At 41.4% G+C, this 25,629-nt stretch overlaps 1 protein-coding gene across 4 annotated transcripts in view; it reads left to right on the top strand.

The window, feature by feature from the left end:
* Window positions 1–21,790, top strand: part of LOC143293882 (uncharacterized) — a 79,248-nt gene extending 57,458 nt beyond the window's left edge. For all 4 annotated transcript variants that reach the window (XM_076605218.1, XM_076605216.1, XM_076605217.1 and 1 more), the window contains 6 exons: window positions 1,447–1,486; window positions 4,507–4,590; window positions 6,440–6,507; window positions 8,500–8,580; window positions 11,111–11,260; window positions 12,314–21,790. In XM_076605218.1, the coding sequence (XP_076461333.1) occupies window positions 1,447–1,486; window positions 4,507–4,590; window positions 6,440–6,507; window positions 8,500–8,580; window positions 11,111–11,260; window positions 12,314–12,433 (543 nt within the window). In that variant the 3' untranslated portion in view covers window positions 12,434–21,790. The remainder of the gene's footprint in view (window positions 1–1,446; window positions 1,487–4,506; window positions 4,591–6,439; window positions 6,508–8,499; window positions 8,581–11,110; window positions 11,261–12,313) is intronic.
* Window positions 21,791–25,629: the final 3,839 nt, after the last annotated feature.

Raw genomic sequence — 25,629 nt, 5'->3', positions numbered from 1 at the left:
ATTGAATTCAGATATTCAAGTGGTAAAAGCTTAACAACATGCTTTATAACACAGTAAGAGAAATTATAACATGTATTCTAAAGAAAGCTAAGAAGCGCTATTTCTGGTAAAAGAAATTATAACAGGGATCTTAAAGAAAATCTAAGAAGCGCTATTTCCGAATAAAAGACGCTATGATAAAATCATCATTTCGTTATTATGAATTCTTCAGTAGCATTATGTGTAATAAAAATATTACATTCTTGGATATTATAAAAGAGATATGTTTTAATTCTACCACATACATTAAGAAACATTGATTTTCAGAACAAGGTACCCTATTCCAAGTTATCAGAAATTCTTTAAAAATGAAATTAAAAATAAAAATTAAAAAAAAGAAGAAGATAAATGCAGGTACAGAAAGAATGCATTAAACACGATATTTCAACAAATACGTGGCTAAACACTTTAGTAAGCTCAGTAGACAGTTATCTGCAAATACATTTAAAAATTACCACTTTTTTTTTTTTAAACATGTACAATCACCTCCACCCCCTTCCCCCCCCCCCCCCCCCCATTCTCCTGAAACAACTTCGACCCATCACCCCCCCCCCACCCCCAACCCCCAACCCACCCACCCTGATATGCCGCCCACCCTATCACAGGAGATGTTTACTTGCAGAGTGAGATGCTGTATACAGAAAACAGCTTGGATCTCACAGGAGTTGTTTACATGTAAAGTGAAAAGTTCAGAAAAATACTGCCACATGACTGACTGTTGTATTGTACAATTTTTTTTTAAAGTTAAAAAAAAAAAAAGAAGCATATAATGTATCTCATCATAAGTTGTTCTGAAATTACAGTGAGGTGCGTCATCATATCATCATCAGTTCTGAAATGACCGTGAGATGTCTGTGTTTCAGTGTTTTGTCACCAGGAAGGTCTTTTAGATGGTTCAGTGACTATAGAGTGTTTTTGTATTTGTATTTGCATGTATTTGTGTTTCTTTTGATCACAACAGATTTCTCTGTGTGAAATTCGGGCTGCTCTCCCCTGGGAGAGCGCAGCGCGTCGCTACACTACAGCGCCACCCATTTTTTTGGTATTTTTTCCTGCGTGCAGTTTTATTTGTTTTTCCTATCGAAGTGGATTTTTCTACATAATTTTGCCAGGAACAACACTTTTGTTGCCGTGGGTTCTTTTACGTGCGCTAAGTGCATGCTAGCACACGGGACCTCGGTTTATCGTCAAATCCGAATGACTAGCGTCCAGACCACCACTCCAGGTCTAGTGGAGGGGGAGAAAATATCAGCGGCTGAGCCGTGATTCGAACCAGCGCGCTCAGATTCTCTCGCTTCCTACTAGGCGGACGCGTTACCTCTAGGCCACCACTCCACAGAGTGTTATGTTTATTGGTCGTAGTATGTTGAAAACTGCTTTGAAAAGATCTGTCTGTTTGCCTTTCAGAGCTCTGTGGGACTGGCACAACAGAAACCAGCTGCACAACGTAAGTACACGTTTTTGGGAGGGGGATGGGTGTGTGTGTGTGTGTGTGTGTGTGTGTGTGCGTGCATGTATGTATGCATGTGTTCCTGATTCTGTGTGTGAGAGTGAGAGAGTGAGCGTTTGTGTGTGTGTGTCTCTGTGTGTGTGTGCATGTGCTTGTGTGTGAAAATGTTTCTGTGTGCATGTGTGTGCGCCTATGCATGTGTGTGTGCCTATGCATGTGTGTGTATGCTTGCATGTGCGTGTGTGTGTGTGTGTGTGTGTGTGAGGTTGTGTGTAAGTGGGTGTGTGTGTGTTTGTGAGACTATTTTTACCAGCAAAAATGGATGACTACCACTACTAATTTTGTACTTTTTGGAATTGGGCTTAGTGAGTTGTGGTGATTCAGTTGATACAAAAAAAACACACTACGATACATGCCATACGATAAACAGAGTAGAACTCAGCACAGAGACAGTGCAACACAGCACAGTACAACACAGCACAATGCAGCACAGCACGGTACAGTACAACACAGCCCAGCACGGTACAGTACAACACAGCACAATGCAGCACAGCACGGTACAGTACAACACAGCACAGCACAGTACAACACAACACAGCACAGTACAATACAACACAGCACAGTACAATACAACACAGCACAATGCAGCACAGCACGGTACAGTACAACACAGCACAGCACAGTACAACACAGCACAGTACAATACAACACAGCACAATGCAGCACAGCACGGTACAGTACAACACAGCACAGTATAGTACAACACAACACAGCACAGCACAGTACAACACAACACAACACAGCACAGCACAGTACAACACAACACAACACAGCACAGCACAGTACAGTACAACACAGCACAGTGCAGCACAGCACGGTACAGTACAACACAACACAACACAGCACAGTACAACACAACACAACACAGCACAGCACAGTACAGTACAACACAGCACAGTGCAGCACAGCACGGTACAGTACAACACAGCACAGTACAACACAACACAACACAGCACAGCACAGTACAGTACAACACAGCACAATGCAGCACAGCACGGTACAGTACAACACAGCACAGCACAGTACAAGTACAACACAGCACAGCACAGTACAATACAACACAGCACAGCACGGTACAATACAACACAGCACAATGCAGCACAGCACGGTACAGTACAACACAGCACAGCACAGTACAACACAGCACAGTACAATACAACACAGCACAATGCAGCACAGCACGGTACAGTACAACACAGCACAGTACAGTACAACACAACACAGCACAGCACAGTACAACACAACTAAACACAGCACAGCACAGTACAACACAACACAACACAGCACAGCACAGTACAGTACAACACAGCACAGTGCAGCACAGCACGGTACAGTACAACACAACACAACACAGCACAGTACAACACAACACAGCACAGCACAGTACAGTACAACACAGCACAGTGCAGCACAGCACGGTACAGTACAACACAGCACAGTACAACACAACACAACACAGCACAGCACAGTACAGTACAACACAGCACAATGCAGCACAGCACGGTACAGTACAACACAGCACAGCACAGTACAAGTACAACACAGCACAGCACAGTACAATACAACACAGCACAGCACGGTACAATACAACACAGCACAATGCAGCACAGCACGGTACAGTACAACACAGCACAGCACAGTACAGCGCAACATGGAACAACACAGCACGGTACAGCAAAACGCAGCACAACACAGCGCAGTATTATACAACACAGTACAGCACAGAACAACACCGCAAGACACAGCACAGCACAGCGCAGCACAGCATGTTTTCACAGCACAGCTCAGTTATGTACAGCAGAGCACAGCACAACACAGATTTTTTTTTCACAGCACAGCTCAGTGCAGTACAACACAGCACAACACAGATTTTTTTTCCACAGCACAGCTCAGTACAGCACAGCAGAACACAGCACAACACAGCGCAGTATTATACACCACAGTACAGCACAGAACAACACAGCAAGATACAGCACAACAAAGCACAGCACAGCACAGCATGTGTTCACAGCATAGCTCAGTACAGCACAGCACAGCACAACAGATTTTTTTTTTCACAGCACAGCTCAGTACAGCACAAATTTTTTTCACAGCACAGCACAGTGCAGATTTTTTTTCACAGCACAGTACAACACAGCACAGCAACAGCACACCACAGATTTTTTTCACAGCACAGCACAACACAGATTTTTTTTCATAGCACAGCTCAGTACAGCACAGCACAGCAAAGCACAACACAGATTTTTTTTCATAGCACAGCTCAGTACAGTCAGCACAGCAAAGCACAACACAGATTTTTTTTCATAGCACAGCTCAGTACAGTCAGCACAGCAAAGCACAACACAGATTTTTTTTTCATAGCACAGCTCAGTACAGTCAGCACAGCAAAGCACAACACAGATTTTTTTTCATAGCACAGCTCAGTACAGTCAGCACAGCAAAGCACAAAGCAGATTTTTTTTCATAGCACACAGCTCAGTACAGTATAGCACAGCAAAGCACAACACAGATTTTTTTTTTTTTTTCACAACACAGCTCAGTACAGCACAGCACAGCAAAGCACAACACAGATTTTTTTTGTTCACAACACAGCTCAGTACAGCACTGCACAGCAAAGCACAACACAGATTTTTTTTTTTTTCACAACACAGCTCAGTACAGCACAGCACAGCAAAGCACAACACAGATTTTTTTTTGTTCACAACACAGCTCAGTACAGCACTGCACAGCAAAGCACAACACAGATTTTTTTCCATAGCACAGCTTAGTACAGCACAGCACAGCAAAGCACAACACAGATTTTTTTTCATAGCACAGCTCAGCACAGCACAGCACAATGCAATTTTTTTTTTTTTTTTCAGTACAGTACAGTACAGCACAGACTCAGTACAGTACCAGACACAAGGACAAAATAAAATGCAGTAACAGTGTTCTCTTTGTCGTCATGTCTGGTGCAGGTCACAGCAGAGAGGTTCCGCTTCCCCCCAAACCTGTGAAGAAGGCCTCCACTGAGAAACCCCCACAGCAGGGAGGCTGGGTCTGTGAGTATATAGCGCCTCTGACGACGCGAGCTTTCAGTTTCAGTTTCAGTAGCTCAAGGAGGCGTCACGGCATTCGGACAAATCCATATACGCTGCACCCCATCTGCCAGGCAGATGCCTGACCAGCAGCGTAACCCACCGCGCTTTGTCAGGCCTTGAGAAAAATAAAATAAAATAAAATAAAATGAATTAAATAACGAAATAACTAAATAAATAAATAACTAAATAATAATAATATAATTAAAAAAATTAATGAAAATAAAATAAATAAATAAATAAATCAAATAAATAAATAAATAAAGCTTTCTGTCATTCTGATGTGTGGTTGTAAATTGTGTGTGTGTGTGTGTGTGTGTGTGTGTGTGTGTGTGTGATATACTGTACCATGTCATACTGATGCAAAATTAAAAGTTTGTTTAATTTTAGTGTGGTTTTTTTATGGGTGTTTTGTTAGATTTTGTTGGACTGAAGTTGTGATTCAATGTGTGTGTGTTGCTGTTGAGTGTTTCCATATGCCAAAAGGAGCAAAAGAATTACCCTTTTTTTTTCTTCTTCTTTTTTTTCCAGTTGTGTCGTTTTGTTTGTGTCTTTTTCGATTGTGTTACAAATGTGAGTGAGAAGCAGGTGACCTCTGTGTGTGTGTGTGTGTGAATATTTTCCCCATGACGTGTATGCAAACTGACCCAAACAAGCACAGCTTGATATTTGCCCCACACTGTTTAGGAACAATTCAGTTTTGATTCTTCTGAAGAAAAAAAAATCACTTTGTTTGTTATTAGCATAATATTATATTGACATAGACATAGACATTGCTTCCTGGGAAACTGATGCCTTTGACCACTCTTGCTGGAGGATGCTGTGCTCTAGTGGCATGAAGACGTTTGAAAACAAGAGAATGCTGGCCATTAAGGAGAAGCGTGAGTGAAGGAAGCAGGGCTCAACTTCTGGAGATGTTTTCATTTGCAACACCTGTGGGAAGTGCTGCGCATCCAGAATCGGCCTCTTCTCCCATATGAGGACACACACCGACAGATAAGCCTGCCTGCCTACTCATCCGTCGGTCTGATGGGAGACTCCATCATCATTATGTTTGGAAACAAACAAACAAAATGATATTAACTGCAATTTGGATACCTCAAGCTTGGTAAACAATGACATTTTCTCAGTAATAATTGTACTGGTCCATCCACATAGCTGATTTTTCTTCTGATAATTAGATTCAACATGCACAAAGGCAGGCATACAGGTGTGAAAATAACATACATGACCGTAATATTTATAGCAAGTGATTGTTGCAGACAGGTGTGAAAATAATGTACGTGACCATAATATCTATGGCAAGTGATTGTTTAAGCAGCGCACATCACAACTCAGATATATATCTGATGGGCAATGATATAAATACAAATACAAATATGGGTTTATATTTTTAGTGGAGTGATGGCCTAGAGATAACATGTCCGCCTAGGAAGCGAGAAAATCTGAGCGCGCTGGTTCGAATCACGGCTCAGCCGCCGATATTTTCTCCCCCTCCAGTAGACCTTGAGTGGTGGTCATTTGGATGAGACGATAAACTGAGGTCCCATGTGCAGCATGCACTTAGCGCATGTAAAAGAACCCACGGCAACAAAATGGTTGTTCCTGGCAAAATTCTGTAGAAAAATCCACTGTGATAGGAAAAACAAATAAAACTGTGCGCAGAAAAAAAAACAACGAAAAAATGGGTGGCGGTGTAGTGTAGCGACGCGCTCTCCCTGAGGAGAGCAGCCCGAAATTCGCACAGAGAAATCTGTTGTGATAAAAAGAAATACAAATACAAATACAAATATATTATTCTGCTTTGTTCCAGTCAATCATAAACAGGCAACTCCACCTGCCCCTCCTCCAGTCGCTGCAGCTGCTCCTGCTACACCTGAGGTGAGTATTTTGTAAGATGATTGATCTTCTTCTTCTGCGTTCACTCGTATGCACACGAGTGGGCTTTTACGTGTATGACCGTTTTTACCCCGCCATGTAGGCAGCCATACTCCGTTTTCGGGGGTGTGCATGCTGGGTATGTTCTTGTTTCCATAACCCACCAAACGCTGACATGGATTACAGGATCTTTAACGTGCGTATTTGATCTTCTGCTTGCATATACACACGAAGGGGGTTCAGGCACTAGCAGGTCTGCACATATGTTGACCTGGGAGATCGTAAAGATCTCCACCCTTTACCCACCAGGCGCCGTCACCGTGATCTGAACCCGGGACCCTCAGATTAACAGTCCAACGCTTTAACCACTGGGCTATTGCACCCGTCGATGATGGATCATCTGTTTCTGTGGGTAACTAGACCTTGTGAGCCAACAGTAAGATGAGTGGCTTCCAGTTAGCTGTTGTGGTTGTCTCTTCATTTGGCTTAAACACAAGGTGCACTTCATTTTCAAAGGCTGCTTTGTCTTAAAGGTTGGTGCTGACTGAATAAATGGAATGGTTCTGATTGATAATTCTCTCTCTCTCTCTCTGTGTCGGTGTCTTTCTCTGTCTGTCTGTCTGTCTGTCTGTCTTTCTCTCTCTCTGTGTCTGTCTCTCTCTGTCTCTATCTCTCTCTCTATGTATATATCATGTACTGATGGCACCTGTGAAGAAAAGTCACAATGTAAAACGAAGTTAACCATAGATGATTTGTGCTTTCAAGCACTTACATATTTTACAGTCTACAAGGCACTTTATATTGTAAGATGCACTTCCTGCATTAAGAAAAATCTTATTTTAACAATACATAAGGCGCAGCACATTATAATATGCATGAAAGCAAAAAAGATAGAAGTGGAAAAGGTCAGCATTCAAACAGTCAACAACAACAACAACAACAAAAAATCGTTCCTGGAGACAAGATCTAGAGAGATTACATTGACTTCATCAATAACTGGGCTGTTGGTCTGCATGCAAGCTTAACACACACTAACATCCACATGACACTGCTGAAAGTCTGATTCTGATTCTTCAGAATCGCTGACAGACGCGGAGCACAAATCTAGCAGCGATGGGTCGATGGTTTTGTCACCGTGTGTTTGTCTTCGGCAGTGGTTGATGACAAGGTTACGACATCATCATCATCAAAACCAGAGTTCTGTTCACGTTGTTTGTACATTTATACTAGCATTCCCGTAGTCGAAAAAAAAACAACAACAACAAAAAACAAAACAAAAAAAACAACAACAAAAAACAAAAAAAACACGCACATATCCACACAAGCAAGCACCGGGAAAAAAAATCAATTAAGAGTGAGTGGGAGAGAATATCAGATAAACACACGAAACACGCTTCGTTTGTATTATCTGCTGGCTTATTGGTTCTGTTGATCTTGGCCTTTCTGAATCCATTTTTGACTGTTTTTTTGGGGATACTTGTTGCCAGGCTGATAAAACCTACTGACAAACTTTGCAAAGTTATGCCCGATGAGGTTGAACTTCAACTTTGATACGATACGAATCCAGTTCACAACTTCCTTTGGATAGATTTTAACTGCACGTTAGATGCGTCGTATTATAGGGTGCATGGGTCAAAGTCAGGGTTAATGATGTTGCACTATAGTCTGTAAGATATGGACCTTGCGATTGGAATGAACTTCCTTTTTCGCTTTGTCAAGTCTCCACACTCAGCTCTTTCATGTCTGGCCTTAAAACCCACCTCTTCCCAAAATAGCCTCCCTTGCCTGCCCTTCCTTGTCTTTAGTTTCTAGAATGACTGGTGCGAAAGCGCTTTGATTTGTCTCTGCACAAGATCCAGCGCTATATAAATACCATTATTATTATTATTATTATTATATGTGTAAAGTCTGGTATGGATGGGATGAAAACCAGGTATTGATTGAGAGAGACAAATCGGTTTTGTCATCAGTAACAATGCATTGTGGTTGTGACAGGATGAGCTGAGTGCTTTCGAGTGGTATCACGGCAAAATCAGCAGAGACCATGCCCAGACCATCTTCAGTCGTGAGCAGAAGGTCAGTACAGCACTGTAAAATACTGGTAATAATAGCACCATCTGGAGTGTAATAATAATAATACTAATGGATACTTATATAGCACACTATCCAGAAATCTGCTCCAGGTGCTTTACAAAAACGCTTTTGTTAACATAAAACATTATATCTATGTTACATACACACACCAAAATGGGACTACACACACACACACACACACACACACACACGCACACACTGCATACATACATTTTAACATACATGTGTATCTAACAGCTATCCTAACACATACGCACACATAGGCAGGCACAAACTTACATAAACACACGCAGACACAATACACATTCATATACATGCATGTAGTTATGTACACATACATATGTATACACACATATGTGTACACAGACCCACAGATGTGGAGATGTTAGGATACAGAAATCCTGTGATTTTTTTTTTTTTTTTAAATTCTTTTGCAGAGCTGTTCTTTGATCACAACAAGTTCTGAATGACAAGACATGTTCACAGAACTGTGTTATGATGAATGAATGATATGGATACTTATATTGCGCTGTTCTTGGTCGGAAACCAACCTTTAACTCACTCAGTATAGCCAGTCCTCTCTTCTCCTCTACACAGACCCCTCGGATGTCCTGTGGGTGTCTGAATGACCCAACCTTTAGCTTCCGTCGTCAGGATTGTGGTATTCTTTGTCAACATTCACCTGTTCAGTATAAGAGCCTTCCGCTTGCAATATTTTGATGATGGTAACTGGGGTGAAACGCTGTTAACGTCGTCTCTTTCGCCGTTCGTATGGAGAGAGTTAAGCATGTGTAGGATTGTGAAAACTGTTTTAATGACAAGAGCCTTGGCCAAAGGAATGGTTCAGCATCTCTAGCTTTTAGAGGTGTTTGATTGGTTAAGAGCGGACCGGGCAAGACAGGTCGTCTTTTCACTGTCAGCTGCGCAAAATTTGGCCAAGCAGAGCAAACATATAGGCCTAGTTTGCATCAGTTTGACATGGTAAGTATATGTATCACCAAACATGGAGTATAATACAAATTCCTCCTTTTAATGAGAGACATTTTGACGCCACAGCAGTGTTTGTGTGCAAGGCTGAATGAGTTAACTCACTCTGGGCAAATGGCCCTGATCGGGCCTTAGGTAGTTTTTGACTCACTTGTGTAAACAAAGTATGTTTTAACCCGGTGTTCGGTTGTCTGTGTGTGTGTGTGTGTCCGTGTGTCTGTATGTCTGTGTGTCCGTGGTAAACTTTAACATTGACATTTTCTCTGCAAATACTTTGTCAGTTGACACCAAATTTGGCATAAAAATAGGAAAAATTCAGTTCTTTCCAGTCATCTTGTTTAAAACAATATTGCACGTCTGGGATGGGCACAAAAAAATTTAAAAAAGAAGCCTAATTATATGCAAACTGCATTTACTGTTATATTTATATTTTTTGTATTCTCTAAACTTGGCACTTTGACCTCTTATTCTGATACAACAACAAGAGGAGTCATTCGTTCAGACGAAGGACCCTGATCAGGGCCTTAGGTAGTTTTTAATTTTGGAGTGACACCCACTTTCCATAATGAGCTAAGAATATCTTAACTGATGTTTCCACTCACCACTGCGACCAGTGACTGATGTGTGTGTTGCTGTGCTCGCGAGCAGGAGAGTTATTTTCGTGGCGACTGGTTCACGTGAACAGCGCATGTCAACAATGGCGTCTGACCCAGTTTTGTCTCAAGTCACAAGGCAGACAACAGAATTAGATGAAGGGGCCCTATCATGGCTATATAACGTTCTGAAATTAATCTGTTTCAAACTCTTTGTGCTTTCCTGGATTCGTTTTCAAGTCATCAGTTTGTGCAAATTTTGAACAATGAATATGGATACTTTCATCGTCTCACTGTATGATAGCAGAAGAAGGGAGGAAGTTTTATATTTTGTCCCCAACTTCTTCTTCTTCTTGCGTTCGTGGGCTGCAACTCTCACGTTCACTCGTATGCACACGAGTGGGCTTTTACGTGTATGACCGTTTTTACCCCGCCATGTAGGCAGCCATACTCCGTTTTCAGGGGTGTGCATGCTGGGTATGTTCTTGTTTCCATAACCCACCGAACGCTGACATGGATTACAGGATCTTTAACGTGCGTATTTGATCTTCTGCTTGCATATACACACGAAGGGGGTTCAGGCACTAGCAGGTCTGCACATATGTTGACCTGGGAGATCGTAAAAATCTCCACCCTTTACCCACCAGGCGCCATCACCGTGATTCGAACCCGGGACCCTCAGATTGACAGTCCAACGCTTTAACCACTCGGATATTGCGCCCGTCAGTCCCCGACTAACTCGTTATGTTACTGATCAGTTTGGAAGTTTTCAGTTCATAAATTCTATTTGTTTTTTCGGTGATTTTATTTATTTCTTACCCACACAAATGAGTCGTCTGTGGGGAAAGTTAGAGGAGCTAACTGGCAGTACTGAGTGAGTTAAGCGTGCTCTGTTGGAGAGGAGACAAGTGGGACTCATTGTCTGTGGACAGGACGGGATGTACTTGATACGGAAGTCTGAGCGGGATCCTCAGCAGCCCTACACCCTGGTGATATGGCATTGCAATCGCATCTGGAACATTCCCATCCGGAAAGTCGTCAATAACAAGTTTGCTGCCGGAAAATACAAAGAAGGTGAAACGGTGAGTACTCTTTTTGACTAAAAAAAAATTATTTTATTTTTTTTACAATCTTCGTACACAACAAAATAATTTCAGCTTTGATTGGTAGTCAGGCATTGATGTGAGTTTGTATCAAATTGAATAGATTTGCATATGTGTGGCATATTTCTGTTTGTGCTGATTTTACAGGTTTGCTTCATATTTTATCTGAACATGATACATTTCTGTTAGTGTGGATTAAGCAGGATAGTTTACATAACATGGAAACTGTCCATAACTGAAAAGGATTATAGTCACATTTTGTTCTTCTGAACAGCAATTTTGACGTGAAAAGAATGGAACAAACGTCTTACTCTGAACAACATTTTTGACGTGAAAAGAATTGAATGAACATTTTTTTAATTCTCAACAGCATTTTGATGTGGAAAGAATGGAACGATCGTTTTATTCTGAACAGCTATTTTGATGTGAAAAGAATTTAATGAAGATTTTATTCTGAACCTCATTTTTGACTTGAAAAGAATTGATTGGATGAACGTTTTATTCTGAACAGCTATTTTGATGTGAAAAGAATTCAACGAAGTTTTTATTCTGAACAGCATTTTGACTTGAAAAGAATTCAACGAAGTTTTTATTCTGAACCTCATTTTTGAGTTGAAAAGAATTCAATGAAGTTTTTATTCTGAACAGCTATTTTGACTTGAAAAGATTTCAACAAAGTTTTTATTCTGAACTTCATTTTTGACTTGAAAAGAATTCAACGAAGTTTTTATTCTGAACCTCATTTTTGACTTGAAAAGAATTGAACGAAGATTTTATTCTGAACCTCATTTTTGACTTGAAAAGAATTCAACAAAGTTTTTATTCTGAACAGCATTTTGACTTGAAAAGAATTGAACGAAAATTTTATTCTGAACTTCATTTTTGACTTGAAAAGAATTCAACAAAGTTTTTATTCTGAACAGCATTTTGACGTGAAAAGAATTGAACGATGTTTTTATTCTGAACAGCATTTTTGACGTGAAAAGAATTGAACGATGGAAAAGAACTGAATGAACGTTTTGTTCTGAACAGCATTTTGATGGCATCCCCGACCTGATTGAGCACTTCAAGGTGGTCTCCCTTAACCTGAAGTCAGACAGCCAGGTGCAGGGCACTCACAACCTGACGGTGCCCGCCCCCAGGCGACGATGAGCTGCTGGCCAGCCACACACACACCTGTGTACACACCTGTATACACACCTGCACACACACACACACCTGTCCTCAGTCACTCTGTCACAGTCACCTTGGGTTTTCTCTGACACTGACTTGTCTGTCTTCAATGCTTTGTTCACTGACTGTGACTAGTCTGTATCCCACGCACACCTTGTCTGTTCACTGACTCTGTATTCACACACACACGCCTTGTCTGTTCGCTGACTCTGTATTCACACACACACATGCCTTGTCTGTTCACTGACTTGTCTGTATCCCACGCACACCTTGTCTGTTCACTGACTCTGTATTCACACACACCCACGCCTTGTCTGTTCACTGACTGTGACTAGTCTGTATCCCACGCACACCTTGTCTGTTCACTGACTGTGTATTCACACACACACACGCCTTGTCTGTTCACTGTCTGTGACTTTGTATCTCACACACACGCCTTGTCTGTTCACTGACTCTGTATTCACACACACACACGCCTTGTCTGTTCACTGACTTGTCTGTATCCCACGCACACCTTGTCTGTTCACTGACTGTATTCACACACACACACGCCTTGTCTGTTCACTGACTGTGACTAGTCTGTATCCCACGCACACCTTGTCTGTTCACTGACTCTGTATCCACACACACACGCCTTGTCTGTTCACTGACTCTGTATTCACACACACACGCCTTGTCTGTTCACTGACTGTGACTAGTCTGTATCCCACGCACACCTTGTCTGTTCACTGACTCTGTATCCACACACACACGCCTTGTCTGTTCACTGACTCTGTATTCACACACACACGCCTTGTCTGTTCACTGACTGTGACTAGTCTGTATCCCACGCACACCTTGTCTGTTCACTGACTCTGTATTCACACACACACGCCTTGTCTGTTCACTGACTCTGTATTCACACACACACATGCCTTGTCTGTTCACTGACTTGTCTGTATCCCACGCACACCTTGTCTGTTCACTGACTGTATTCACACACACACACACGCCTTGTCTGTTCACTGACTGTGACTAGTCTGTATCCCACGCACACCTTGTCTGTTCACTGACTCTGTATTCACACACACACGCCTTGTCTGTTCACTGACTGTGACTAGTCTGTATCCCACGCACACCTTGTCTGTTCACTGACTCTGTATTCACACACACACACGCCTTGTCTGTTCACTGACTGTGACTTGTCTGTATCCCACGCACACCTTGTCTGTTCACTGACTCTGTATTCACACACACACGCCTTGTCTGTTCACTGATTGTGACTAGTCTATCCACACACACCTTGTCTTTTCTGTTCACTGACTCTGTATCCCCCACACATGCCTTGTCTGTTCACTGACTGACAGTTGTCTGTATCCCACATGCATGCCCTGTATGTTCAGTGACTGGGAATTGTCTGTATCCCAGACAAATACCTTGTCTGTTCACTGACTGACTTGTCTGTATCCCACGCACATGGCTTGTCTGTTCACTGTCTGTATCCCTCGCACACCTTGTCTATTCACTGTCTGTATCCCACACATATGCCTTGTCTATTCACTGTCTGTATCCCACACATATGCCTTGTCTGTTCACTGTCTGTATCCCACACACATTCCTTGTCTGTTCGCTGACTGTGACCTGTCTGTCTCCCACACATCACATGACTGCTCCCAGTGACTCGCTCAATGTATACCAGTGCCTGCTTTCCAGCCACAGACAAACAGGTGGAAAAAAAAAAAAATTATGTACATGACATTAACGTGTATAGCAAGTGACGGACACTCTCCAACCACTACATACTGCTTCATCGTCCAAGTCCTTGCTTCCAAACAGAGCTGCGCTTCGCCGTTCTTTGTACCACCCTTGTTTCCCTGATGCGGCAGTGTCTGCGCCAGTGATGTGTCCATGTAGGCAGTGGTGCCTGCGTGCCTGTTACCCACCAGTGTCTTCCAGCGGTGTTCCGGTCATTCTCGCAGACTGTTGCCACCCCCCCACCTGACTTTTCCTGAAATTCTCGTTTGTCCATCCTGACTGTTTACCTGACCCAAATGATGGAGCCTGCCATAGCCCGACAGAGGAGAGGCCACAACCATCAATACACCCCAGCAAACAAGATGCCGCACGCAGTATCAGCAACAGTCCTTCCTACCAAGAACAATCCGAGACTGGAACAGCCTGCCCCAGAGCGTCGTGGAGGGAGGCCACCACCATCGACACCTTCGTGTCAAGGGGCTCCAGTCTCACTATATAGGGTTGGTTTTTTTTGTTTTTTTTGGTTTTTTTTCGCTTCCGACCTCCTCCAAAGTGACAGAATAATCAGCTGGTTGATTGCGGTCGCTTCCCTGGAAGAGGAAATGATCAGCCTGACCCACCCACCTGTGTAAACCCACGACACCTGTGTGCAAACCCTTGACGCCCACCTGTTATTTGACAATGATTGATCCAACAGACTGTGACCGAATAATGATTTTGTCTTGCCCACCGCTAGAAAATTGTGATGTGCCTTCCACGCTGTTACCGAATAGGGATTTGTCTTCCTGTTAGTGGATGGTGTCTTCCTGTTACCAAATAGTTATCAGTCTTCCTCACTGTTACCAAACAGTGATGTGCCTTCATCGGTGTTACCAAATAGTGATATGTCTTCCTGTTACCAAATAGTGATGTGTCTTCCTGTTACGGAATAGTGATGTTTCTTCCTGTTACTGAATAGTGATGTGTCTTCCTGTTGCCAAATAGTGATGTGCCTTCCTGTTACTGAATAGTGATGTGTATTCCTGTTACCAAATAAAGATGTGTCGTCCCTGCTGTTACCGAATAGTGATGTGTCTTCCTGTTACTGAATAGTGATGTGTCTTTCTGTTACTGAATAGTGATGTGTCTTCCTGTTACCAAATAAAGATGTGTCGTCCCTGCTGTTACCAAATAGTGATGTTTCTTCCTGTTACTGAATAGTGATGTTTCTTCCTGTTACTGAATAGTGATGTGTCTTCCTGTTGTCAAATAGTGATGTGCCTTCCTGTTAGTGAATAGTGATGTGTCTTCCTGTTACCAAATAGTGATGTGTCTTCCTGTTACTGAATAGTGATGTGTCTTCCTATTGTCAAATAGTGATGTGCCTTCCTGTTAGTGAATAGTGATGTGTCTTCCTGTTACCAAATAAAGATGTGTCGTCCCTGCTGTTACCGAATAGTGATGTTTCTTCCTGTTACTGAATAGTGATGTGTCGTCCCTGCTGTTACCAAATAGTGATGTTTCTTCCTGTTACTGAATAGTGATGTGTCATCCTGTTACCAAATAAAGATGTGTCGTCCCTGCTGTTACCAAATAGTGATGTTTCTTCCTGTTACTGAATAGTGATGTGTCTTCCTATTGTCAAATAGTGATGTGCCTTCCTGTTAGTGAATAGTGATGTGTCTTCCTGTTACCAAACAGTGATGTGTCTTCCTGTTAGTGAATAGTGATGTGTCTTCCTGTTCGTGAATAGTGATGTGTCTTCCTGTTACCAAATAAAGATGTGTCGTCCCTGCTGTTACCAAATAGTGATGTGTCTTCCTGTTACGGAATAGTGATGTATCTTCCTGTTATCAGATAGTGATGTGTCGTACCTGCTGTTACCAAATAGTGATTTCCCTACCACACTGTCACCAACTAGGGTGTTGGTGTGTGTTTCGCAGTTTTGCATCTCCAGTGGTTTTTTACTCTAAGAATCATGAAAAAGATTTGCACACTTATCATGCAAACTGTTTATCAGTTACGTACATTTTTTCAAGCCAGTTAAATTGCTTTGTGATTCACATGCTTAAAATCGATGAACATGATATTTTCAGTACTACACGTTCATCATTCGTAGCTGCCAATGAAAAAGTACTGTTGCAATTTGTACACTTTCTGAGCACACTAATTTCGATAACATGCAATTCTAACAAACTGAAAAATAGGGTAATGTCTTACACAGATATTGATAATTGAATATGATCTATTCCGTGATGAAATTTTTATGTGAAAGAAACGAAGATATTTCCTCCTTCCTGGTTGCATATGGTTTGCTGAGTATTGAATGCCTTTCGGTTACAGTCATATGGGTTAGGTTACTCTCTGGCTGCACAAAAGACTGTACAGCATGTGATGTATAAATTGGTTGTTACACTCTGGAAATTGGAATTGTTCAGTGTTTACTTATACACGCTGACACTATACGGTGATATTTGAAGAGCCAGATGGGATTTCCATGTACAGTTTTGATGGATTATGACTTGTTGTCATGTGCTTATTATTGCTGACTGTACACACATGCACACGAACCCATGCGCTTACATTCATGCATGTTCATGCATACGTGCATGCGAGTGTGTATATAGTATATATATATATATGCATTTCATTTATGGGTACATTGTCGTACATTCATTGCTGTTCATTTTACAGAATATGCGAAACAGAGGTCGTGCTGTCATGTCTTTAAAATGCCAGTGCCTGAAGGATCCGTTCATGGATGATCATATCCATCGCTCTTTCTCGTTCTGCTGCTAACTCCTTTGCGCTCAGGTGGTTCCACTTCCCCACTCCTCGTGTTGCCCCTTCCCTGTCTCCTCCAGTTTGTGGTTGCTTAAATACCCTGAGCTTTCATGGCTTGAGATCAGTACAATCAGCGTCAGAGCTTGCGGTAGTTTCGGATAAGTGCTTGTGTGCGTTTCTTTGATGGTTTAATGCAGGGTGCCACAGTTGCAGTGACACAAAATTGGTTGTTGTTTTTTTTTGTTTTGTTTTGTTTTTTTGACATTCTTGTGTGAACTTGGGTAGTAACTGATATGATTTTATTTTAGGTACTGCAGATAGGAATCCTTTTTTCTTTTTTTTCTTTTTTCTTTTTTCCAAAATTCGTTTTTGTTTTTCATTCACTATGTATGATATGGTTTTCATGAGTTGGACATGCTACTTGTGCATTTTTTAAATCCTTAATTTAAAAAAACCCAACAAAACAACTAAATGATTTTTGTAAGGGACTAGAAACGCACATATTGTGAACAAGTTATTTTTTTTTCATTTCTTAGATTTTCCTAGTGGTGTGATCTTGTTCAGATATTCAGATTTGTTTTCCATTTTTGAGTCCGTGAGGGTGTGGGTTCGAATCCCGCTCTCGCCCTTTCTCCTAAGTTTGACTGGAAAATCAAACTGAGCGTCTAGTCTTTCGGATGAGACGATAAACCGAGGTCCCGTGTGCAGCACGCACTTGGCGCACTGAAAAAGAACCCATGGCAACGAGAGTGTTGTCCTCTGGCGAAATTACGTAAAATGAAATCCACTTTCATAGGTACACAAATATGTAAGCATGCACTCAAGGCCTGACTAAGCGCGTTGGGTTATGCTGCTGGTCAGGCATCTGCTCAACAGATGTGGTGTAGCGTGTATGGATTTGTCCGAACGCAGTGACGCCTCCTTGAGAAAGTGAAACTGAAACTGAAACTGATTTTTTTGGTTTAGACTTTCCCCATCACTTACACGTCAACCCTTCCATTCATCATTCATAAATAGAGCTCTAGGTGATGAGATATCAGGGCCAAAGATTACAAGCATAATACTGTTTAGTTTCGGGACAGTAGATCCTGAAACAGAACACTGACACAAACTACATGTAAAGTGCTGCCTTTGTTAGTTTTCTTATACATGTAATAAAAGCAGAAAACCAGGCCCCTCCCGCTTGTATGTTGGCTTTGATCATTATCATCATGCTGCATGTTGACGAAGAAATGAAATATTTTGTGAATTCCAGTTTTGCCTGCGAAACTGTTGAGGGATGTGAACACAGAACACAAGGAGATGTTATATATATTTTGTGATATATATTTTTTTATATTTGTTATGCATACACAAAGACATTCCAAACTGTGTAAATCTGCTATATGGAAGATTTTCACATCTATGCATACTCTTTTTTTTTTTTTCTGTGAATGAAATGATGATATAAATCTACATAATATGTGCTGTTGCATAATTGAACTTTTGGAAAGTTGCCCTGTGCAGGTACTGAATGACCTCATTGGGTAACAAGTTATTTTTTGATGAAGCCTGCACAAGTTTCATTCCAAAGATGTGTTTCCTCATCCCATGCTAGATGTAACGAGATGCTTACCTTCAAGTGCTTGTTTGCATGTCTTTTTATTCATATACATAGCTTAATCCAACTTGTCTTTTTTTTTTTTTTTTATAATTATTAATGAAAACATGTCAGGTTTTTTTTTTCTTGTACAAATTGCTAGTGACCACAACCAGAATGAAAGACCACTGTTTTGCTTATAATTTACTCAAGAAAACTTTTTTTTGAAAGTATTTGTTTTTCAGGTGCTGATCTTTAGCAACTTTTAAATAGGCACTACAAATATTATGTTATTTCATATGGGAACCATGGATGAAGACGTGTGTGTGTGTGTGTGTGTGTGTGTGTGTGTGTTATTTCCTTTCTTTTTTTATTTCCATTTAAAGAAATGATGTTCAGTTTTTGTTTATGAAATTTATTTTGATACGCTGCAGATATTGCATAATGTGAACTGAAAATGAATGAACACAAGAAAAAAAATTAGCAGAAATGAACAGAGTAAATGATATACCAATGTTCTCCATTTTCTTTTTGCATGTATTGCTTGACTGTACCGCAAGAAACCTTTGCATAATGATAAGACATTGTGTCAGTTGTGCTTGACTGATCGTAAAAAGTTTAATTTGGAAAAAAAAACCCAAAAAAACCCCACCCTGTTTTTCAAGAATGAAAAAAAAAAACCCACACCCAACAACCCCAAAACCCATTTTGCATAGGCTAGACTCATGAAACGCACATCTTTAATCGATAGTTGTTATGATAACAATACTGTGACTGCTCTTGACCTGACAAGCTTGTTGTATGTATGTGTAAATCAGGTTTCTGTACTTTTTGTTCTTTTTTATCCACAGCAAATTTTGTGTAACTGGTATGCATCCGTCTGTATGCTTCAATGCCCGCTAGGAACGGAAACTGTGACTTATATTTAAAAAGTTTGATAAATTTTACACACAGAAACACACTATAGAGAGTCTCCAGTCGGACCGACGGACGAGTAGGCAGGCAGGTTTATCTGTCGGTGTGTGTCCTCATATGGGAGAAGAGGCCGATTCTGGATGCACAGCACTTCCCACAGGTGTTGCAAGGGAAAAACGTCTCCAGAAGTTGAGCCCTGCTTCCTTCGCTCACGCTTCTCCTTAATGGCCAGCGTTCTCTTGTTTTCAAACGTCTTTATGCCACTAGAGCACAGCATCCTCCAGCGAGAAATACACACACACACACACACACACACACATAAAAAGTTTGATAAATTTTACACACACACGTGTACACATGCACACACACACACACACACACACACAGGTATGAGAATAAAGGGAGGTTGGGAAAAAAAAATGGAAGACATAATTGTGTCATGTTTATTTTGTTCTTCCCGACTGGTCGACATTACTATCCAGTATGATGTCTGTATTTCATTTGTGCTTGTAGATAATTAAAAAATACAAAGAAAAAAAAGGAGGAATTCTAATTATGAGCATTTGGTCAGTGAGTGCTGACGTAAGTCACCACACCACAAAGCTTTGATCTTTAACAAGGCTGAATGTTTAACCATTTTCTAAAGTACAACATTTTTAGATCTGATTCAAGCCCGGCAGAAACTTTGAGCTAAGTATACCAACATAGGCTGTATATTGTTGGGTTTTTTTTTATTCAGTTTGCAATGTCTGTGAAGATGAAACACTAAATATTCATTCTTGTGTTTTCTAGAATCAGGACACTTTTTTTCCCCCAGTTTACACATTTGAAACTATCCTGGCCTTCGGGCAAAAAAAAAAAAAAAAAAAAAGTTATGCAAAATGTATTGGCTTCTGCTACTCAAGAGTAAAATTTGCTTGCAAATTGATAGGAATTCACAGGGTAAAATTTGTATGTTTGTATGTTGAGAGAGGGGTTGGGTGGGTGTGAGGGGGATGGGGCAAAAAAGAGAGGTAAGAACTGGAAGGAAGGAGGAGGGAAGAGAGATACAGTTGCAATAGTGAGTTGCAGTTGTGGAGTGATGGCCTAGAGGTAATGCGTCCGCCTAGGAAGCGAGAGAAGCTGAGTGCGCTGGTTTGAATCACGGCTCAGCCGCCGATATTTTCTCCCCCTCCACTTGACCTTGAGTGGTGATCTGGACGCTAGTCATTCGGATGAGACGATAAACCGAGGTCCCGTGTGCAGCATGCACTTAGCGCACGTAAAAGAACCCACGGCAACAAAAGGGTTGTTCCTGGCAAAATTCTGTAGAAAAATCCACTTTGATAGGAAAAACCAAAAAAAACTGCACGCAGGAAAAAATACCAAAAAAAATGGGTGGCGCTGTAGTGTAGCGATGCGCTTTCCCTGGAGAGAGCAGCCGGAATTTCACACAGAGAAATCTGTTGTGATAAAAAGAAATACAAATACAAGTGCAAATACAAAATATCAAACCTGACAGACGAATCATTTGACTTGAATGTGGTGAATCTGAGTAAAATGTTGTCGGTGAAAAGGGGGGGAATAACTGGCCTGTTGCTTGACACTGAAATGCCAAGTGATGAAACAGCCACCTGTATCTTGAATTATGGAACTGTTTCAGAAAATAGAAATCTAGAAAAGACGGTAATTATTCTGTGCTTACCTAAGCCTTAGATTTGTGCAGATCCCATCTGCTTTTGGGATTGAGACGTAACCTTAGCATAACTAGAACTGGCATGTAGACATATGATTAACAGAGTGTGAACTGTAAGCAGACCTGATGATTAATGTGAAAAGGTTGTTTGTAGACGAAACAGTTTACAAAAATAATCTGTATACAGACAGTACAAGAACAAGCTGTTAATTTCTCACACACAAAAAAAATCTCTTGTTTTCCTCTGTTTTATTATTATTTTTTTCAATTTGTTTACCTATTTTTTTTACTTTTCAACTTTATTTCAGTGGAAACACACGCACACATTTCATGACTGAAAATTTTGCTGTTTGCTAATAGTTGAAATAGATACGAAAAATATTAAATTAAAGAAAATATTTCCAACATTTCTTTGTCAGATATTGCAATGAGATACTGTTGTTACAAAGTAGATTTTCAAATTATGATTTGAAAAGAAATTTGCTTTGAGATTTTTTTTTTTTTCAGTCAGATAAACCACAGAGTAAATGGTCATGAAGTAAATATGCTTGTAATGTATTCACATACTGATCTCAAAGCAGTCAGTAAACTCCAGTCTGATGTGCATGTTTCATAGATGTTTCATTGACTACTTTGTTCATGGGGTAAATAAAGCCAGTTTTCAACATGATGTATGTGTGCAGGTCTCAGTTTACTTCTGTGTCTGTCTCCTTCTCTCAGAAACAATTAAACAACACCATTGCCCAATCACCTTCAAAAAACATTGCCTTTCCCACCTTATGCCATAATGTGTAATGTAAATCGTTCATTTTATTGATACTATTTGTCAAATGTGTATGGTTGACGGAGAACCTTCCTCACCCTCTATCAGACCCCATTCTGGTGTATGCGGTGTGTGTTGTGTGTGTTTGTTTCTTTCATTTTGTTCCATTTTTTTTCCTATGCGTTTTACTAACACCATGCTAGTGCCTCTATGCCATGTGTGTGTGGTTGTTGTTTTGTTTTGATTTATGTATATTTTTCTTCTGTTATGTATCTCTACAAACACCATGCTTTCATTTTATTAAATATTGTGTAGTGTAGACCCCATTCTGGGCGGGGACTGGATGTAAAAAAGCACACCAGTGCTTATCTATTATCCTCGAAATAAAGAATTTGTCTTGTCTTGTCTTGGCTTCATCTCAATTGATGAGACCTCCTACCGGAGTGCAGTTGAACGGCTGGTGGGGTGGTGCGACGAGAACTTCCTGCAGCTGAATGTCGGCAAGACAAAGGAGATGGTCGTGGACTTCCGGAGAGATCCACCGAAGCCGTGTCCACTTGTCATCCAGGGAGAAGTGGTCGACGTTGTCTCCCAGTATAAGTGTCTGGGTGCTATCCTGGATGACAAGTTGGACTGGACTGAGCAGGCCACTGCCTTGCTGAAGCGGGGGAACCAACGCCTCTTCTACATGAAGAAGCTGAAGGCATTACATGTGTGCCCTAAGCTCCTGGAGCTCTTTTACAGGACCACAGTGGAATCCATCCTGACCTTCAACAGCCTGTGCATCTTTGGTGCGATGAAGGAGCATGACGAGGCCAGGCTGGCGAAGATCCCAACGACAACCAGCAGGTTCATCGGTGCCCCAGTTGCTGACCTCCAGACGCTGTTCGAGACCAAGGCTGTAAGGCGCTTGTGGGCGATCCGTGATGATCCTTGGAAACTCTGGTGAAATTGTGACTGGTGTGTGTGTGTATGTGTGTGTGTGTATGTATATATATATATATATATACATGTATGTATATATACATGTATATATATAACTTACTTATCCATTCATTTATGTACTTTGATATATTTTTAAAGTCTTGAAAACTGTGGTGAAATTGTGACTGGTGTGTGTTGTGTGTGTGCGTGTGAACATGGGTGTGTATGTGCTTTTACTTCTTATAAAAATTATTTATTTATTTTAACTTACTTTATTAATTTATGTAATTATGATATGTTTACAACCTTGTGAATTGTGGTGAAATTATGACTGGTGTGTGAGTGTGTGTGTGTGTGTGTGTGTGTGTGTGTGTGTGTGTGTGTGTGCTTTTACTTCTTATAAGTTTTTTTTTTTTTTTTTAACTTATCCCTTCATTTATGTATTTATGATATATTTTAAAAACCTGAAAACTGTGGTGAAATTGTGACTGGTGTGTGTTGTGTGTGTGTGAACATGGGTGTGGGTGTGTATGTGCTTTTACTTCTTATAAAAAAAAAATTATTTATTTTACCTTACTTTATTAATTTATGTAATTATGATATGTTTACAACCTTGTGAATTGTGGTGAAATTATGACTGGTGTGTGAGTGTGTGTGTGTGTGTGTGTGTGTGTGTGTGTGTGCTTTTACTTCTTATAAGTTTTTTTTTTTTTTTTTTAACTTATCCCTTCATTTATGTATTTATGATATATTTTAAAAACCTGAAAACTGTGGTGAAATTGTGACTGGTGTGTGTTGTGTGTGTGTGAACATGGGTGTGGGTGTGTATGTGCTTTTACTTCTTATAAAAAAAAATATTTATTTATTTTACCTTACTTTATTAATTTATGTAATTATGATATGTTTACAACCTTGAAAATTGTGGTGAAATTATGACTGGTGTGTGTGTGTGTGTGTGTGTGTGTGTGTTGGTTTTATGTGAATTATGGATCTCAGGATGTGGGGGTGGGGTGGAGTGGGGGAAGAATGTGGTGCTAGGGGTTTTTGATTCAGTATGAATGAGTAAAAATTGTTTTACTGTGTTGCCACTTAAAATTTTAGTGATCTATGGAAGTGCAGCTTTTTGGTTTGTTATTTTAGCCTGTTGATTGTGTGTGTGTTACATGTGTATATATGTATATGCATGTGTATGTGATATGTGTATGTATGTGTATATATGTGTGTGTGTGTATATGTACGTATGTATGTGTGTTGGTATATGTGTGTATGTGTGTGTGCATATGTGTATATGTATAAAAAAATATATATATGTATGTATATGTATGTGTGTGTGAGAGCCACGGACGGCCATCTAGCTCCACCGTGCTGTGTGCATGCCACATGCAGTTGGCCCCCGGGGTGTGTCTACCCATGCATGTGAAGTCTGGATCCGGCAGAATCTGCGGAAGAAACCTATCGGTTCAACGGAGAGGAAGGCGGTTACAGCAATGCACTGTGGAGTGCAGAGAGCAAGATGAGACACCGAAAGGATATCTTGGTCATCCACTGCATCCGTGCTCATCCTCCAGTCGTCTCGACTTAGTCTTGCCACTGGAAATCGGTGAACCCGGACGAGAGAGTGAGGTCGACGTTGCGCAACTCCTCTTCACTTTAAACAAACTCATCGTGCAAGTCATCAGTCATCCATAATGACCTTTCATCCTTTCATCACCCCCAAGTCCTGTGGCGACAGGCGAGCGACGAAACGACAGGTGTGGGTACACTGGCAGTCGCAGCCGCAGACCTGCACGCAGGCGGCTCAGGCCATAGGGTCGTTCTTCATCGACAGGAGCAGCGATGGAGCTCGGCAGCCGTCTGAGCGTCTGAGCAGCCCTCTTTAGGAATGCACTGCTCTCTTCCCTGGCATGAGGAAGGGGCTAGAAAAGGTGCCCTAAAAAGTGCCTGCTCCATATCACCCTGGCCAGCATACCGCGGCTGGCGGGGACCCTACATCAGCGGTCGAAACAAAGAGAAAGAAAAGAAAAAAAAACAAGGATCGTTCCTCTCACCATTGGTGCTTGGAACACAAGGACTGTCCTGGACAGAGATAACACGGACAGACCCCAAAGGAGAACGGCACTAGTTGCATCCGAACTCGCCAGATACAACATCGACATCGCAGCCTTGAGTGAGACTTGGCTTGCAGGCGAAGGCGAGCTCAATGAACGGGGATCTGGTTACACCTTCTTCTGGAGTGGACGAGGAAGTGAAGAGCGACGTGAGACTGGCGTTGGTTTTGCAGTAAAAACAGCACTTGTCAGCAAGCTAGCTGGAATCCCAAAGGGAGTCAACGATAGGCTTATGACCATGAAACTCCCACTGGCATCTGGCCAGAAGCACCTCACCATTGTCAGTGCCTACGCCCCAACCATGACCAACCCGGATGAAGTGAAGGCGAAGTTCTACGAGGACCTTCACTCTGTCATTGCTGCTATCCCGAAAGCAGACAAGCTCATCATTCTTGGGGACTTCAATGCTAGAGTTGGCTCTGACTACATCTCCTGGGATGGAGTGATTGGAAAGCACGGCGTGGGCCACTGCAACCCAAATGGATTGTTTTTGCTTCAGACCTGTGCAGAGCACGAACTGCTGATAACCAACACAGTTTTCTGCCTCCCTACCCGTAGCAGGACGTCATGGATGCACCCTCGCTCAAAGCATTGGCATCTCATCGATTACGTCATCGTCAGGAAAAGGGATAGGCAAGATGTACGTGTGACAAAGACCATGTGCGGCGCCGAGTGTTGGACAGACCATCGCCTTGTAGTCTCGAAGTTGAATAT

This window comes from Babylonia areolata, chromosome 19, assembly GCF_041734735.1.
Source record: "Babylonia areolata isolate BAREFJ2019XMU chromosome 19, ASM4173473v1, whole genome shotgun sequence".
Lineage (NCBI taxonomy): Eukaryota > Metazoa > Mollusca > Gastropoda > Neogastropoda > Buccinidae > Babylonia > Babylonia areolata.
The sequence above is the reverse complement of the archived record's forward strand: the minus strand, read 5'-3'. Positions and strand labels throughout refer to the sequence as shown.